The sequence below is a fragment of the Pagrus major genome, chromosome 2 (genome assembly GCF_040436345.1).
Source record: "Pagrus major chromosome 2, Pma_NU_1.0".
NCBI lineage: Eukaryota > Metazoa > Chordata > Actinopteri > Spariformes > Sparidae > Pagrus > Pagrus major.
In genome coordinates, this window is record NC_133216.1 from 12,883,728 (window position 1) to 12,901,933 (window position 18,206).

The 18,206-nt window shown below is 38.8% G+C and overlaps 3 protein-coding genes across 3 annotated transcripts; all 3 read right to left on the bottom strand.

Annotated features, from left to right (window-relative positions):
- Positions 1-914: 914 nt before the first annotated feature.
- LOC141019604 (extracellular calcium-sensing receptor-like) lies at positions 915-5,339 on the bottom strand. The gene is made up of 6 exons (XM_073494574.1): positions 5,110-5,339; positions 4,626-4,914; positions 3,680-4,474; positions 3,338-3,565; positions 3,050-3,173; positions 915-1,828 (listed from the first exon to the last, which is right to left on the bottom strand). Exons 1-6 carry the CDS (start codon positions 5,337-5,339, stop codon positions 915-917), a joined length of 2,580 nt encoding a protein of 859 aa, XP_073350675.1.
- Positions 5,340-8,533: 3,194 nt separating this feature from the next.
- Positions 8,534-12,304, bottom strand: LOC141019613 (extracellular calcium-sensing receptor-like). The gene is made up of 6 exons (XM_073494585.1): positions 12,075-12,304; positions 11,453-11,750; positions 10,485-11,279; positions 10,110-10,337; positions 9,836-9,959; positions 8,534-9,447 (listed from the first exon to the last, which is right to left on the bottom strand). Exons 1-6 carry the CDS (start codon positions 12,302-12,304, stop codon positions 8,534-8,536), a joined length of 2,589 nt encoding a protein of 862 aa, XP_073350686.1.
- Positions 12,305-13,573: 1,269 nt separating this feature from the next.
- Positions 13,574-18,084, bottom strand: LOC141019621 (extracellular calcium-sensing receptor-like). The gene is made up of 6 exons (XM_073494598.1): positions 17,891-18,084; positions 17,416-17,704; positions 16,469-17,263; positions 16,129-16,356; positions 15,825-15,948; positions 13,574-14,487 (listed from the first exon to the last, which is right to left on the bottom strand). Exons 1-6 carry the CDS (start codon positions 17,977-17,979, stop codon positions 13,574-13,576), a joined length of 2,439 nt encoding a protein of 812 aa, XP_073350699.1. The 5' UTR covers positions 17,980-18,084.
- Between the last annotated feature and the right edge of the window lie 122 nt (positions 18,085-18,206).

Consider the following 18,206-nt stretch of genomic DNA (forward strand, 5'->3'; position numbering starts at 1 on the left):
ATAATTTGCATCACCTAATGAATGTCACTCAGATATTAACTCCTGCTTTGCTCTATTTTGTTCTCCATTAACTCTTTAGTTGTAAAATGCTTTCATATGTTCACCAGTTAGTTGTGAACTTTGTCCGTCTGACATGTGGCGATGGGCAGAAGCATACAGTAGGTTTTAGATTTGTTTTGCTGAGTATAGCCTGTTACAGTTGATGGCTGGTAAAGTAAATCAAAATGTAAGTTTCCTGCCATAACACCAAAAAGAGCATCAGAGAGAAGATGCTATACCTTTATGTTAATATATCGCACACCAAACAAGAAACTTTTGAAAAAAAATTAATGTATAGCCTTAATAATACATACTTCTTTCATTTTTGTACTTCGTACTTTTGGAATTGTGTGAAATGTGTTATCCTCCCCTTCACAAAATGAAAAGATACCTCAAATAACAAGGTCACCATCTTGGGCAAATCAAACTAGTTGTGTTGAGCCTTGCATTCAGCAATCAAACCTCTCTTTCATCGTTCGAAGAACCCGGACAAGCAGCATCGACAATAACATAGCTCTTCTCTGAAGACATCTTTGTCCGTGCAAATGTGGATTTCTTTCTTTAATCGCAATTTGAACAACATTGTTAATAGCTGTGGAATCAGTAAAGAATTCTGGATCAGGGTCGTAATTGTCCGTATTTAATTATTTGTATTAGTTGATATGACTGTATATTACATTGTATTAAATTCCGTTATCTCAGTATTCTACGTCTTGAAGGAAATTATACATAGTGGAAAATTCTAGGATGGTACAATGCAAGTAATCAATGAAATCAATACAGATGTTTACTTGACAGTCTGGTTAACAAAATATTGTCTAAATAATTATGATGGTACTTGAATGTCTCAGCCAACATATCATTTTAAGAAAGATTCAGGAAGATTTTGGTGCGCCCTTCCCCATCATATTCTTTTTTGTATTCGTCTCTGGTTTCAGTAAGATAATGTAACATTTTGGAATAAAAATACAAATGAGCAGTCCAAAACTTGAGGCCAGAATAGCAAATATCTCCACAGCAACACTGAACTTACCAGGAGAGCTGACATAAGCTGGGATAAAAGTGATCCATACTGCACAGAATATCAGCATGCTAAAGGTGATAAATTTGGCCTCATTGAAATTATCAGGCAGTTTCCGAGCCAGAAAAGCAAGAATAAAACATAACATGGCCAGAAGTCCAATGTACCCAAGTACAGCCCAAAAGCCTACAGCTGAGCCCAGAGCACACTCTAAGATGATTTTCTCCTTGAATGTTTTAAAATTCTTGAAGGGAAAAGGAGGAGAAATTGTTAACCAGAGGATACATATGATAACTTGTATAAGAGTGAAACCCAGAACACTGAGTTTCTGCTGTGCAGGCCCAAACCATTTCATCACATCACTACCTGGAAGTGTGGCCCTGAAGGCCATTAACACCACTATTGTTTTTCCCAGAACACAAGAGATACAGAGGACAAAGGTGATGCCGAATGCCGTGTGTCGCAGCATGCAGGACCACTCAGAGGGCCGGCCGATGAAGGTCAGAGAACACAGGAAACACAGAGTCAAGGAGAAGAGCAGCAGGAAGCTCAGCTCAGAGTTGTTGGCCCTGACAACAGGAGTCTGTCTGTATCTGAAGAAAATGAACGCCACAACAGCAGTCATACATGTTCCAAAGAGAGATGCTGCAGTGAGCAGTGCTCCCATAATCTCTTCATATGAGAGAAACTCTGCCTCCTTCTTTACACAGGCATCTCTTCTCTCATTGGACCAGAAGTCGGGGTGGCATCGCACACAGGTGATGGAATCTGAAAAAAATAATATTGAAGCAGAGGACCAAAAAGAATTATTTCAGACTTGTTTTCATTTAGCTCAAGAAGGTTTTGAGACATGCAGCACTTTACTTCTGACCGACAAAGTAATAACTGAAAAAATTGCCCTCCATACTTGATTTTAATGGAACATACATTTTCATGTCATCTGCACGCTGAATTTTATGTTCATGGTATTTCCCAGTGGAAGCATGTATGGACAGAGCAACAGGGGGTCAGGGATAGAGCCTTGTTGAATACCAGAGGTCAGAGAAAAGCTCTTTTTGCTACAGCAGTATCCCTTTTGCCAACCCACTTGGTAGGTGATCCAATGGTAAAATTAGCAACTTGCTAATGCTGAGCTGAGATCAAGTTTGGGTCAACAAACAAAGACAAAAAAAATAACCCTTTCTAATATAAAAACGGTTATTTACAAAATGTGTCTCAAATGTAAAAGTCTAGAGGGTCGAGGCTAAGTTTTTTAAAACATTTTTATTCAAACAACTAATTATTCAGACATTTTCTTTTTATATGTATTTTATTTTATGTTAATATTTTGGTTTTCAAAAAAGGAGAAAAATACACTGTCACTGTCAATTCATTTTTCACAGTTTCAGAGTATGTGAAAACCTCAGCAGCACAGACGAAAACTATCTGCATGCTAAGGTTATGGGAACATACTGTGAGCCTTTTTGTAATAGGAGTATGCTGACAATTGTTTTCTTTCTATTGTTTAGTGCAGATAGATTTTAAATAGTAGCAACACATTATTACTTAATAATTAAGTTAATGATTAAAAATGTCTGGGTTTATGAGTCATATTGGTTGTAGCAAATAAAACACTGCTGCTGACAATTCATGCTGCAATCCCTTCCTTCTCCTACCATGGATGTGAGGCCTGAGAATGACCGGGCTGAAAAAATCAGACTGTTGCAATCTTTTCAATGATTTTCTCATATGTATAGATACACTGAAAGTTGAGTCATTTTAAATACCTTTATGTTACAATCACATTGGGGTTTTTAACATTGATGGGCATGTCCGAGACTGCATCAATTAATGTAGCTGATTTCAGGCTTATGTATCAGTATTTTTTGAGGACATTTTATCTTGATCTATTGATTTTTTTAACATATTGTTTTTCGTTTGCTTAAAATAGGCATATGAACCTGACAATTTATATGTTGATGTTTGATCTTGCATTAAATATTACTACACCTGTGGCGTTGCTTATTTCTCCCTCTGCACATATTAAACAGTCAAAGCAGCAGACAGGCTTTCCTTTCTGCAGAACCTTGCGAGTTCCTGGTAGACATTTCTCACTGCAAACTGACAAAGGCACCTGCATGAACAAATAGACAATGGCACTTTGACAAGGTACTGATTTTGCAAGAAGCATCAAACCCAGACATTGTAATACAGCGACGACAGCTGAAAACATGTGCATTAAAAACAAATAACAAAAAAATTGCAATTTGCAATTACAGTGATCACGTGGTATCTTACCTGTAGTGAGTTCTTGGCCCAAATTAAAGACTTATTTTGCAGATTCAGCTGTTTCTCTGCAGGTAAAGATGCATCATAAAGACCGACTCTGACAAAATCCACGATACCATTTTCTGTTGGCTGCCAGTTTATAATTTCATACTTTGCTGCTGGATCTCCATTCTCATTAAAATAAACTTCATCTCCTTCCTTTGTTGTGAACTGAATTTTTCTTATGTGCTGTAAAATCTAAGAAGATATGCACCAATGTAGATCAATATCTGACAAATGTCTGAACATGAAACATGAATGACTGCAACTTTTTTTTAATATAAAAACATCAGTCTTTGGTGCCCAACTCACCGTAAACGGATCTAGCTGCACCTTGTTGTTACATGTTTCATTACAGCTGAGAATATTATGAAGTGCGTAGGCCATAGCATATACTCCTTTATAAACATTGTAAAAGAGAGGCATGAGTGTCATATCAGTATATGTGTTTTGCACTTCAGTCACGTCTTCATGTCCAGTACACGCTCTCTGATTGTTTGTTGATGACTTTAATTGCTTGAACTTACAGCTAAATAATTTCTCCCAAAACTCTGTAAACAATACATTACTTGATGAGTTGAGCGGCTTCACATCTAAAATGAACTCTCTCATGCCACTGACATGTGCACTGGGGATGAATAGGCCTATGGCACCATCCAGAATATGATGCCTATCCCGGGCTGCAGTTTGGAAATCAAAGATCCAGCTCTCAGTGCCTACCCACTGGTACCCAGTCAAGTTGTGGTGAGACAATTTCTCTATTATCACATATAAATCCGTGGGGAGGAGGAAAGTGACAATCACCTTTGAAGTGGAAGCCTTGATAATGTCAACAATCTGTTGTATTTTGTCTGGTGGATCTGTTCCAAAGACAGAAACAGAGTACTCCAGACAGATGCCCAGCTGCTGGGCAGTTTCTATGAATGTGGCCATGCCATTATTACCATAATCATCATTTGTTCTAATAGCTCCAACCCAAGTCCATCCAAAGGACTTGACCAACTGGGCCAGGGCTCTGCTCTGGTAGTAGTCACTGGGTATTGTTCTGAGGAATGATGGGTGCTTGGTTTTATCACTGAGACAAGCACAAGTAGCAATATGGCCAATCTAACAGACAAAACAAATAATATCCCCAGATGGTAAAACATTTACACTGCTGAATATCATTTTTATGACTTCCCTTTTTCTTGGACTGGCTGGAAGAATTACAGAATAATAATCAGATTTTTACAATTTAATTTAAGCAAATCTTACCCACCAGTGGTATATGGAAGGGTCCGAGAACAGTAGATATTGCCATGCCAGGAGAGGAAGAGGTTCCCACCATATTAGCCTGCACTTGGGTACACGTTGTGTCAGAGGGTGCAAATGCCACTTCATCTCTTGTAACAGAGGCCAGTGCAACCCTCACACCTCTGGCTATGGAGCCACAGACATCATAAATCTTATAGCCCAGAGAGATGCCAGGCAGTATGTGTGTGCTGTTATTAATCTCCTCTATGGCAAAGAGCATAGCCTGGGCATACTGGAACCCTCTGAAATTCAAACTGGATGCAGACAGTTATAAATATTTGCAAATGCAACCAAGTTGAACTATGAAACAATATCATAGTAAATTAATAAATGAAAGCATTTGACAGATTGTTTACACATAAGGAATATCTCTCATTTTAAAACGTATTTTGTTAGTCTTTGCTGTTAGGTATTTGAAATGTAAATAAGATTTTTACTGCCTAATTTACCTGGTACATTGCAGTGGCTTTGGTTTGTGCATGTAGGTATCCTGTTTGGCTTTCCACCTTCTGTGGAAAGCGAAGACTCCCCCCAACATAATGTCCCCATCCTTAGATAGCAGAGGGTTCTCTGGATCCCCTCTCCGCCTGCACACTGCCTCCTCAGCTTGAGAGAAAGATATCACCAACAACAGCTGTAAGAGTGCCAAACCCTTCTCTGGCTGTGTCTGAGTGGACATCATCAAATCTAAGAGAGCTAAATCACTTGTTTGGCGTCACATGCACCTTAGTGTAAATCAGAAGTTCACACTTGCACTTATACATTTTGGAGAAGAAAAAAAAAGAAAAAAGAACAGTGATGTTTATCTATGTGTACATACCAAGTGGGTTGTGAGGAGGGAGGTGCCCGAACAGAAAAACTGTTTTTGCTATTAGGCTATTAGTACATTGCAATGTGTGCAAAAGCACATTATTGTTAAACAATTGAGGCTCAAGTCAATTCTCAAGGAAGATAGTACAATATTGAGTCTCATTCCCAGGTTGTCAAATACTAATGCTTTGGGTTGGCTGTGCCATTGGCCTGGCCAGCTGGCCCAAAAGCGTCAGCGTTTGATGACCTGGTAATGAGACTTAGTAATCGACTATCTTTCTAGAATTGCCTACTTCAGCTTTACCTGGTTTGTTTTACTTCATTTGGGGCCATTTGGACGCAGTGCAGCAAGACTTGCATGAAATGTTATCATATTGTTAAGTTAACATGACTATTGTGTCATCACAATTACATGTGTATGAGTGTGTGTGTGACATTTTCCTCACAGCGTGAGCAGACACAGAGTAGGATGAGAAATGATTAGGAGTCATATTTGTTTCCACCTGATGAATGTCACTCCAATATTAACTCCACTTTTAGCTCTGTTTTAGTCTCCATTAACTCTTCAGCTATGAACTTTATCTGTCTGACATGTGGTGATGGGCAGGAGCACACTGTAGGTTTTAGATTTGTTGCTGAGTATAGTTTGTGAAGGCTGATGGCAGTAATGGTGACAAACGAGGCAAGATAGAATAAGATATTATACTTTTATCTTAAAGGTGACATATCATGCTCATTTCTGCTTGTTGACATGGTTCCTTGATGTCTAAATGGAATGATAGTAACATGCTTTGGTCGAAAAAAACGAAGGATTGAGCACAGCAGGGTTGTTTACACACCAGTTTCACAGCCCTGCTCTAAGCGGCCGGTTTGAGTGCCTTTCCCTTTAATGCTAGTGAGCTACTGCGTGCGCCGCCCACCTCTTCCTGCCGGGCGGAAGACGTGAGGACGGCATCGCGTGACCATGGCAACGAGCTATACACATTTGCGAAGCAACTTTTCTGTGTCCATGCCTGCATATAACTGATAGTAGCACAGCAGACATGTAGCAGGTAACCCCTGTCTCCGGCTCCAAGACAAAGTAGTGATTGCTTTACTGCAGATAACGTTTTGGTACTCTCAGGTCTGGTCTCTCATGCCAGCAGCTAACGCTCCACACGTATTACATGTATACCAACACACAGGAAGTCGTTCGACTGCCAAGTTACTCCTGGGCGTCTAACACACTGTCCTTTAGCACAACATGCTAATGAATTAACGTAGCTCACCGGCCGCTAACAACTAAGACCATTTCATACAATCTCCTCTGCTTGTTCACGGCGGAACAGCAGCTCGCCGTCCGCGAACAACTGGTCTCACCGTCTCCTCCCCATGTTCACGGCCGAGCAGTGGTTCACCGGCCGGTTAGAAGCGATAAAATCTCAATATCCTAATTCATTTTCTCAGTTCACTGTCATGTTTTAAAAGAGTGCTGATATGACAAATTAACGTTTGATAACATTAACATTATCGTGAATACTACGGCCAGTAAGCCCAACATTGATAACTTCACATGTAATGTTAGTTCAGCCTCATATTTACATCGACGGTTAGCGTTAGCTCATGTGCTAAACGGCCAAAGTAACACAAACTACACTGTTTTTTAAATACTTACAGTTCCATCATTGACAGTGGGTATAGATCCATCTTTTAAGGGACAATCTTGTTGCCAGTCCAGCGTCCAGTCCTGACCCTGGTTGCTGAAGCAGTCCGGCGTGAAGTGACTGGCACAGACCATAACGCTTTTGCTCACTGAAGCTGGGACGTTTCCCTGATAAATAAAATGTAGCCACTGCGCTCTGATATCCTCTTTGGTAGGGAGGCGATGACGTTCTCGAGAACGAGAAAATGGCGGATCCTCGTTCAAGTAGCTGGCGTAGTGTGGGAGGAGATAGCCAGCGCGAGGGCGGGAGTATTCAAAAGACCGGATTGTTACGTCACAATCCGGTCGAAATCCAAACGGCTCATTTAGAGACTCAATTCCTGACTCCGGCAGGTACAAAATATTGACTTAGTTGTCGAAACTTATGCTTAAGGGGTGGGGAGGCACTCCGGATACACAAATATACATACTAAACCAAGGAAAAAGTGAGATTTGCATAATATGTCCCCTTTAATGGTTGTGGAATCAGTAAGGAATTCTGGATTATGGTTGTATACTTATTTCTACTTCTAAGTAATATTGGTCGCAATTTATTTTAAAGTACACTAATAAGATGGAATAATCTCTACTTTATGCCAAATTAGACAAAAAAATTGAAATAATATGATCTTTATTAGACAGTAAAGAAAGACAGGTATATCCTAAGTAAACTAATAAGACATAATACACCATAATTTGTAGCAAATTAGGCAACAATTACAAATGATATGGCCTTGATTAGAAAATAGACACCGCACTTAATGCTACCAACATGGACCTACAATGGCTTAATTAGACAACGCAGACTGTAATTTGACAAATATAGTGCCATATTGACAATGGTCAGACAAAGAACACAGCCCAGAAGATGATACATTTATTTGCGCTCTATCTTACATAGTTCATATTATTACAGGGTAATTTGTTGCTATTTACAACCTTGTTAGTACCTTATTAGACTTTCTTCGAGGTTTATTAGTTACATTGAAAGAAAACTGTTCAGCAAATTACAGCCTGTGTTGTGTAATTAAAAGATCGTAGGTCCATGTTGGTAGCATTAAGTTTGGTATCTATGTTATGATTTGGTAGTAGGGGTAAAATAGCATCTAATTAATATATTTTGGATTTCATATCTGATATTGCATTTGATTTCATATTGAACAATCTTTTTATGTGTGTATTATGTAGTTGATATGATTGTGTATGACATTGCGTTATATTCTACTATTTCAATATGCTATGGCAAGGAAATGATATACATTGGAACAATTCTACAGTATTACATTTCATGTCCTCAATGAAGGTATATATCTAATTTAGAGTCTAGTTAGCAAATTATTGTGTGTGAGGCCAGAGACTGCCTTTGCCACATTGTTAAGTTTTTAGAATGATTTTGTTGCTCCCTTCCCCATCATATTCTTTTTTGTATTCTTCTCTGGTTTCAGTAAGATAATATAACATTTTGGAAAAAAAATACAAATGAGCAGTCCAAAACTTGAAGCCAGAATAGCAAATATCTCCACAGCAACACTGAACTTCCCAGGAGAGCTGACATATGCTGGGATAAAAGTGATCCAAACTGCACAGAATATCAGCATGCTAAAGGTGATAAATTTGGCTTCATTGAAATTATCAGGCAGTTTCCGAGCCAGAAAAGCAAGAAAAAAACATAATATAGCCAGAAGTCCAATGTACCCAAGTACAGCCCAAAAGCCTACAGCTGAGCCCAGAGCACACTCTAAGATGATTTTGTCCTTGAACCTTTTAAAATTCTTGAAGGGAAAAGGAGGAGAAATTGTTAACCAGAGGATACATATGACAACTTGTATAAGAGTGAAACCCAGGACACTGAGCTTCTGCTGTGCAGGCCCAAACCATTTCATCACATCACTACCTGGAAGTGTGGCCCTGAAGGCCATTAACACCACTATTGTTTTCCCTAGAACACAAGAGATACAGAGGACAAAGGTGATGCCGAATGCTGTGTGTCGCAGCATGCAGGACCACTCAGAGGGCCGGCCGATGAAGGTCAGAGAACACAGGAAACACAGAGTCAAGGAGAAGAGCAGCAGGAAGCTCAGCTCAGAGTTGTTGGCTCTGACAATAGGAGTCTGCCTGTATCTGACGAAAATGAACGCCACAACAGCAGTCATGCATGTTCCAAACAGAGATGCTGCAGTGAGCAGTGCTCCCATAATCTCTTCATATGAGATAAACTCTGCCTCCTTCTTCACACAGGCATCTCTTCTCTCATTTGACCAGAACTCAGGGTGGCATTGCACACAGGTGATAGTATCTGTGAGATAAATTTGAAGCATGTGTGAGACTTGCTCATGTATTTGACTTGTTTTGTGCCTATGTTGCAGACATACATTTACAGACACTACACAATTAATAGACATGCAACTTGGGAAAAAGACCAGAAAAATATGCCCATGGGAGAAATGTATTTAACATTGTGAAATGTGCATTTGAACCAACCATGTTTCTTAACTGAGTTTAATTCTGAGCTGTATTTCCAAGACTGTCCATGAGTTCATGTAGCTGAATTCCAACTAATGTGTATCTAATGAGTATTTTTTTTTTTTTACATTTTAAGTGTGTTGCAACACTGTTGTTGCTTTGCATAAAATAGGCATGGCAACGTGACAATTAAATTATTTCCTGCATTTAACATACTACACCTGTGGTGTTGCTGATTTCTCCCTCTGCACATCTTAAACAGTCATAGCAGCAGACAGGCTTTCCTTTCTGCAGAACCTTTCGAGTTCCTGGTAGACATTTCTCACTGCAAACTGACAACGGCACCTGCATGAACAAATAGACTATTAGAAAAAAAATATGGGCATTCACTTTGACAAGAAGTTGTTTTTGCAAGCATCAAAACCAAACATCATGATACAGTAAGAATAATTAAAGAATCATATATATTCAGACTGACAGCATATTTTTGCTTACCTGTTGTGAGTTCTGTGCCCAAATTAAAGGCTTATTTTGCAGATTCAGCTGTTTGTCTGTAGGTAAAGAAGCATCATAAAGACCAACTGTGACAAAGTCCACAATGCCATTTTCTGCTGGCTGCCAGTTTATAATTTCATACTTTGCTGCTGGGTCTCCATTCTCATCAAAGTAAACATCATCTCCTTCCTTTGTTGTGAACCGAATGTTTTTTATGTGCTGTAAAATCTAAGAAATGCATCAATGTAGGTCAGTATCTAACAAATGTCTGCACAGACATGACTGACACATTGCAACAATTTGTTCTTTCAAAATATAAAAGTATTTTCGTTCTTAATGTAACAATATATTTTAAGTCGTCAATGTTCAACTCACCGTAAATGGATCTAGCTGCACCTTCTTGTTACATGTTTTATTACAGCTAAGAATATTATGAAGTGCATGGGCCACAGCATACACTCCTTTATAAACATTGTAAAAGATAGGCATGAGAGACATATCAGTGAAGCTGTTTTGCACTTCAGTCACATCTTCATGTCCAGTACATTCTATCTGATTCCCGTCTGAGGACTTTGACTGTCTGAACTTACAGCTAAATAATGTTTCCCAAAAATCTGTAAACAACTCATTACTAGATGAATTGAGCACCTTCACATCCAACATGAAATCTTTCATGCCACTGACATGTGCTTTTGGGATGGACAGGCCAATGGCACCATCCAGAATGTGATGCCTGTCCAAGGCTGCAGTTTGGGAATCAAAGATCCAGGCCTCAGTGCCTACCCACTGGTACCCAGTCAAGTTGTGATGAGTCAACTCCTGCATTATCATATACAAATCCGTGGGAAAGAGGAAAGTGACAATCACCTTTGAAGTGGAAGCCTTTATAATGTCAACAATCTGTCGTATTTTATCTGGTGGATCTGTTCTAAAGACAGACACAGAATACTCCAGACAGATGCCCAGCTGCTGGGCAGTTTCTGTGAATGTGGCCATGCCATTATTTCCATAACCATCATCTGTTCTAATAGCTCCAACCCAAGTCCAACCAAAATACTCGACCAACTGGGCCAGGGCTCTGCTCTGGTAGTAGTCACTGGGTATTGTTCTGAGGAATGATGGGTACTTGGTTTTATCACTGAGACAAGCACAAGTAGCAAATTGGCTGATCTAAAGGAAAAAAAAAAGAAATGATATCCAGAGATAAGATAAAAAACCATTGAGTGAGCACAATTCATTTTTTTTTAAAATCCGTTTTGGTATGACCAGCTGTCAGAATAACAGAATAATAATCTGTCCAGAATACTGTTTTTTACAATTGGATTTTTGCCAATTTTACTTACCAGGGGTATATAAAAGGGTCCGAGGAATGTAGCTATTGCCATACATGGAGAGGATGAGCTCCCTATCATAATGGCCTGCACTTTGGTAGGTCTGGTACATGCTTTGTCAGATGGTGCAAATGTCACTTCATTACCAGTCGCAGAGGCCAGTGCGACTCTCACACCTCTGGCAATGGAGCCACAACCATCATAGAACTTGTAGCCCAAAGAGATGCCAGGCAGTAGGTCTGTGCTGTTATTAATCTCCTCTATGGCAAAGAGCATAGCCTGGGTAAATTGGAACCCTCTGAAATTCAATCTTGATGCAGAAAATTAGAAATAGTTGAAATCCCAACCAAGTTGAACTTGAAATTGAAACAAAATCATAGTAAATGAATACATTTATATTAAGGCCATTTAGCAGACGCTTTTGTCCAAAGCGACTTACAATAAGTACATTTGTCACAAGAAAGAAACAAATAAATGAATAAATGAAAGCATTTGTCAGTTGTTTACACACAGGGAACCTTTATCATGTATACACACATTTTAAGAACCTTTTTTTGTGGTTGTTTTTTTTACTAATTTTGTATCTGCACCCACTTAGTGTTAGTCACTTGATATTTACAATGGTATAATTTACCTGGTGCATTGCAGTGGCTCTGGTTTGTCCATGTAGTTTTCCATTCTGTCATTCCACTTGCTGTGAAAATTGAAGACTCCCCCGAACATAATATCCCCATCCTTAGATAGCAGTGGGTTCTCTGGATCCCCTCTGTGCCTGCACACTGACTCCTGGGCTTGAGATAAAGATATCACCAACAACAGCTGTAAGAGTGCCAAACCCTGTTCTGGCCACCTCTGGGTGAACATCATGCCATCTAACAGCACTACACCCCTGGATGACATCACATGTACCTCAATGTAAATCAAAGTTTTGCACTGGTACTTATACATTTTGGAGCATATAAAAAATATCCAACAGCAATGGTTTTATCTACCATGTGAATTGGGAGGAGGGTGGTGACTGGACAGAAAAACAGTAGACATTAGGCTGTTTGAAATATCTATGCTGTAAATATTCAGTTTTTCTATAGAAAGGGGTTTCCCCTTCTCAAAACAATTTTCACATTAAGAAAGTGCACTTTATACTTGATTTTACAGTTGCAATTGAAATATTGAAAAACAATTGCAATTTGTTATTAGGTCAGCATTGATTAGGAGTCATAATTTGCATCACCTAATGAATGTCACTCAGATATTAACTCCTGCTTTGCTCTATTTTGTTCTCCATTAACTCTTTAGTTGTAAAATGCTTTCATATGTTCACCAGTTAGTTGTGAACTTTGTCCGTCTGACATGTGGCAATGGGCAGAAGCATACAGTAGGTTTTAGATTTGTTTTGCTGAGTATAGCCTGTTACAGTTGATGGCTGGTAAAGTAAATCAAAATGTAAGTTTCCTGCCATAACACCAAAAAGAGCATCAGAGAGAAGATGCTATACCTTTATGTTAATATATCGCACACCAAACAAGAAACTTTTGAAAAAAAATTAATGTATAGCCTTAATAATACATACTTCTTTCATTTTTGTACTTCGTACTTTTGGAATTGTGTGATATGTGTTATCCTCCCCTTCACAAAATGAAAAGATACCTAAAATAACAAGGTCACCATCTTGGGCAAATCAAACTAGTTGTGTTGAGCCTTGCATTCAGCAATCAAACCTCTCTTTCATCATTTGAAGAACCAGGACAAGCAGCATCGACAATAACATAGCTCTTCTCTGAACACATCTTTGTCCGTGCAAATGTGGATTTATTTCTTTGATCACAATTTGAACAACATTGTTAATAGCTGTGGAATCGGTAAAGAATTCTGGATCAGGGTCGTGAATGTATCCGTATTTAATTATTTTTATTAGTTGATATGACTGTATATAACATTGTATTAAATTCCATTATCTCAGTATTCTACGTCTTGAAAGAAATTATACATAGTGGAAAATTCTAGAATGGTACAATGCAAGTAATCAATGAAATCAATACAGATGTTTACTTGACAGTCTGGTTAACAAAATATTGTCTAAATAATTATAATGGTACTTGAATGTCTCAGCCAACATATAATTTTAAGAAAGATTCAGGAGGATTTTGGTGCACCCTTCCCCATCATATTCTTTTTTGTATTCGTCTCTGGTTTCAGTAAGATAATGTAACATTTTGGAATAAAAATACAAATGAGCAGTCCAAAACTTGAGGCCAGAATTGCAAATATCTCCACAGCAACACTGAACTTCCCAGGAGAGCTGACATATGCTGGGATAAAAGTCATCCATACTGCACAGAATATCAGCATGCTAAAGGTGATAAATTTGGCTTCATTGAAATTATCAGGCAGTTTCCGAGCCAGAAAAGCAAGAATAAAACATAACATGGCCAGAAGTCCAATGTACCCAAGTACAGCCCAAAAGCCTACAGCTGAGCCCAGAGCGCACTCTAAGATGATTTTCTCCTTGAATGTTTTAAAATTCTTGAAGGGAAAAGGAGGAGAAATTGTTAACCAGAGGATACATATGATAACTTGTATAAGAGTGAAACCCAGAACACTGAGTTTCTGCTGTGCAGGCCCAAACCATTTCATCACATCACTACCTGGAAGTGTTGCCCTGAAGGCCATTAACACCACTATTGTTTTCCCAAGAACACAAGAGATACAGAGGACAAAGGTGATGCCGAATGCTGTGTGTCGCAGCATGCAGGACCACTCAGAGGGCCGGCCGATGAAGGTCAGAGAACACAGAAAACACAGAGTCAAGGAGAAGAGCAGCAGGAAGCTCAGCTCAGAGTTGTTGGCCCTGACAACAGGAGTCTGTCTGTATCTGAAGAAAATGAATGCCACAACAGCAGTCATGCATGTTCCAAAGAGAGATGCTGCAGTGAGCAGTGCTCCCATAATCTCTTCATATGAGAGAAACTCTGCCTCCTTCTTTACACAGGCATCTCTTCTCTCATTGGACCAGAAGTCTGGGTGGCATCGCACACAGGTGATGGAATCTGAAAAAAATAATATTGAAGCAGAGGACTAAAAAGAATTATTTCCGACTTGTTTTCATTTAGCTCAAGAAGGTTTTGAGACATGCAGCACTTTACGTCTGACCGACAAAGTAATAACTGAAAAAATTGCCCTCCATACTGGTTTTTAATAGAACATACATTTTCATGTCATCTGCACACTGAATTTTATGTTCATGGTATTTCCCAGTGGAAGCATATATGGACAGAGCAACAGGGGGCCAGGGATAGAGCCTTGTTGAATACCACAGGTCATAGAAAAGCTCTTTTTTCTACAGCAGTATCCCTTTTGCCAACCTACTTGGTAGGTGATCCAATGGTAAAATGAGCAACTTGCTAATGCTGAGATGAGATCATGAATAATAAAAACTGAACGATCTCCAAAATCCTCTATAAGTAAAAGATTGTAACTTTAATGAGAGACGTTTTGGTAGTTTGACATCAACAGAAACCTGATTGAAAGTTATATAATATTTTGATAATTCAAAGAAACCCAGTTTGAGTGAAGAAGCAAAGAAAAAAATTAACCCTTCCTAATATAAAAACTGTCATTTACCAAACTCTGTCGGTCTCAAATGTTTTTAAAGACATTTTTATTCAAACAACTAATGATTCAGACATTTTCTTTTTTATATGTATTTTATTTTATTTTAAAATTGTGGTTTTCAAAAAAGGAGAAAAAATACACTGTCACTGTAAATACATTTTTCACAGTTTCAGAGTATGTGAAAACCTCAGCAGATCAGACGAAAACTATCTGCATGCTGAGGTTGTGGGAACATACTGTGAGTCTTTTTGTAATAGGAGTATGCTGACAATTGTTTTCTTTCTATTGTTTAGTGCAGATAGATTTTAAATAGTAGCAACACATTATTACTTAATAATTAAGTTAATGATTAAAAATGTCTGGGTTTATGAGTCATATTGGTTGTAGCAAATAAAACACTGCTGCTGACAATTCATGCTGCAATCCCTTCCTTCTCCTACCATTGATGTGAGGCCTGAGAATGACCGGGCTGAAAAAATCAGACTGTTGCAATCTTTTTAACGATTTTCTCATATGTATAGATACACTGAAAGTTGAGTCATTTTAAATACTTTTGTGTTACAATCTCATTGGGGTTTTAACATTGATGGGCATGTCCGAGACTGCATCAATTAATGTAACTGATTTCAGGCTTATGTATCAGTATTTTTTGAGGACATTTTATCTTGATCTATTGATTTTTTAACAAATTGTTTTTCGTTTGCTTAAAATAGGCATATGAACCTGACAATTTATATGTTGATGTTTGATCTTGCATTAAATATTACTACACCTGTGGCGTTGCTTATTTCTCCCTCTGCACATCTTAAACAGCCATAGCAGCATACAGGCTTTCCTTTCTGCAGGACCTTGCGAGTTCCTGGTGGACATTTCTCGCTGCAAACTGACAAAGGCACCTGCATGAACACATAGACAATGACACTTTGGCAAAGTACTAATTTTGCAAGAATCAATCAATAAGTTGAAGCATCGAACCCAGACATTTTAATACATCGACAACAGCTGAAAACATATGCATTAAAAGCAAATTAAATAAAATTGCCATTCGCAATTACAGTGATCACATGGTGTCTTACCTGTAGTGAATTCTGGGCCCAAATTAAAGACTTATTTTGCAGATTCAGCTGTCTCTCTGCAGGTAAAGATGCATCATAAAGACCGACTCTGACAAAGTCCACAATACCATTTTCTGTTGGCTGCCAGTTTATAATTTCATACTTTGCTGCTGGATCTCCATTCTCATCAAAGTAAACTTCATCTCCTTCCTTTGTCTTGAACCGAATTTTTCTTATGTGCTGTAAAATCTAAGAAGATATGCACCAATGTAGATCAATATCTGACAAATGTCCCAGCAACACAAATGACTGCAACAATTTTTTTTAATATAAAAACATAAGTCTTTGGTGTTCAACTCACCGTAAATGGATCTAGCTGCACCTTGTTGTTACATGTTTCATTACAGCTGAGAATATTATGAAGTGCGTAGGCCATAGCATACACTCCTTTATAAACATTGTAAAAGAGAGGCATGAGTGTCATATCAGTATATGTGTTTTGCACTTCAGTCACATCTTCATGTCCAGTACATTCTCTTTGATTTTCTACTGATGACTTTAATTGCTTGAACTTACAGCTAAATAATTTTTCCCAAAATTCTGTAAACAATACATTACTTGATGAATTGAGCGGCTTCACATCTAAAATGAACTCTCTCATGCCACTGACATGTGCACTGGGGATGAATAGGCCTATGGCACCATCCAGAATATGGTGCCTATCCCGGGCTGCAGTTTGGAAATCAAAGATCCAGCTCTCAGTGCCTACCCACTGATACCCAGTCAAGTTGTGGTGAGACAATTCCTGTATTATCACATATAAATCCGTGGGGAGGAGGAAAGTGACAATCACCTTTGAAGTGGAAGCCTTGATAATGTCAACTATCTGTTGTATTTTGTCTGGTGGATCTGTTCCAAAGACAGAAACAGAGTACTCCAGACAGATGCCCAGCTGCTGGGCAGTTTCTATGAATGTGGCCATGCCATTATTACCATAATCATCATTTGTTTTAATAGCTCCAACCCAAGTCCAACCAAAGTACTTGACCAACTGGGCCAGGGCTCTGCTCTGGTAGTAGTCACTGGGTATTGTTCTGAGGAATGATGGGTACTTGGTTTTATCACTGAGACAAGCACAAGTTGCAGTATGGCCAATCTAAAAGACAAAATAAAAAAATATCCACAGATGATAAAACATTTACACTGCTGAATACAATTTTTATGACTTCCCTTTTTCTTGGACTGGCTGGAAGAATTACAGAATAATAATCAGATTTTTACAATTTAATTTATGTAAATCTTACCCACCAGTGGTATATGGAAGGGTCCGAGAACAGTAGATATTGCCATGCCAGGAGAGGAATTGGTTCCCACCATATTAGCCTGCACTTGGGTACATGTTGTGTCAGAGGGTGCAAATGCTAATTCTTCTCTAGTAACAGAGGCCAGTGCAACCCTTACACCTCTGGCAATGGAGGCACAATCATCATATAACTTATAGCCCAGAGAGATGCCAGGCAGTATGTGTGTGCTGTTATTAATCTCCTCTATGGCAAAGAGCATAGCCTGGGCATACTGGAACCCTCTGAAATTCAAACTGGATGCAGACAGTTATAAATAGTTCCAAATGTAACCAAGTTAAACTATGAAACAACAACAGTAAATAAATAAATGAAAGAATTTGACAGATTGTTTACACATAGGGAATATCTCTCATATTATTTTGTTAGTCTTTGCTGTTAGGTATTTGAAATGTAAATAAGATTTTTACTGCCTAATTCACCTGGTACATTGCAGTGGCTTTGGTTTGTGCATGTAGGTCTCCTGTTGGGCTTTCCACCTTCTGTGGAAAGTGAAGAATCCCCCCAACATAATGTCCCCATCCTTAGATAGTAGAGGGTTCTCTGGATCCCCTCTCTGCCTGCACACTGACTCCTGAGCTTGAGAGAAAGATATCACCAACAACAGCTGTAAGAGTGCCAAACCCTGTTCTGGCCACCTCTGGGTGAACATCATACCATCTAACAGAACTACACCACTGGATGACATCACATGTACCTCAATGTAAATCAAACATTCTGCACTGGTACTTATACATT

Coding starts and splice junctions, on each gene's coding strand:
- LOC141019604 (XM_073494574.1), bottom strand. CDS start 5,339: ATGTCCACTCAGACACAGCCAGAGAAGGGTTTGGCACTCTTACAGCTG. Junction 4,475..4,625: donor GACCCTTCCATATACCACTG/GTGGGTAAGATT, acceptor TTTGTCTGTTAG/ATTGGCCATATTGCTACTTG. Junction 1,829..3,049: donor AGAAATAAGCAACGCCACAG/GTGTAGTAATAT, acceptor TATTTTTTTCAG/ATTCCATCACCTGTGTGCGA.
- LOC141019613 (XM_073494585.1), bottom strand. CDS start 12,304: ATGTTCACCCAGAGGTGGCCAGAACAGGGTTTGGCACTCTTACAGCTG. Junction 9,960..10,109: donor GGGCACAGAACTCACAACAG/GTAAGCAAAAAT, acceptor TTGTTCATGCAG/GTGCCGTTGTCAGTTTGCAG. Junction 9,448..9,835: donor AGAAATCAGCAACACCACAG/GTGTAGTATGTT, acceptor TTTATCTCACAG/ATACTATCACCTGTGTGCAA.
- LOC141019621 (XM_073494598.1), bottom strand. CDS start 17,979: ATGTTGGGGGGATTCTTCACTTTCCACAGAAGGTGGAAAGCCCAACAG. Junction 17,705..17,890: donor AAGCCACTGCAATGTACCAG/GTGAATTAGGCA, acceptor GTCTGCATCCAG/TTTGAATTTCAGAGGGTTCC. Junction 14,488..15,824: donor AGAAATAAGCAACGCCACAG/GTGTAGTAATAT, acceptor TATTTTTTTCAG/ATTCCATCACCTGTGTGCGA.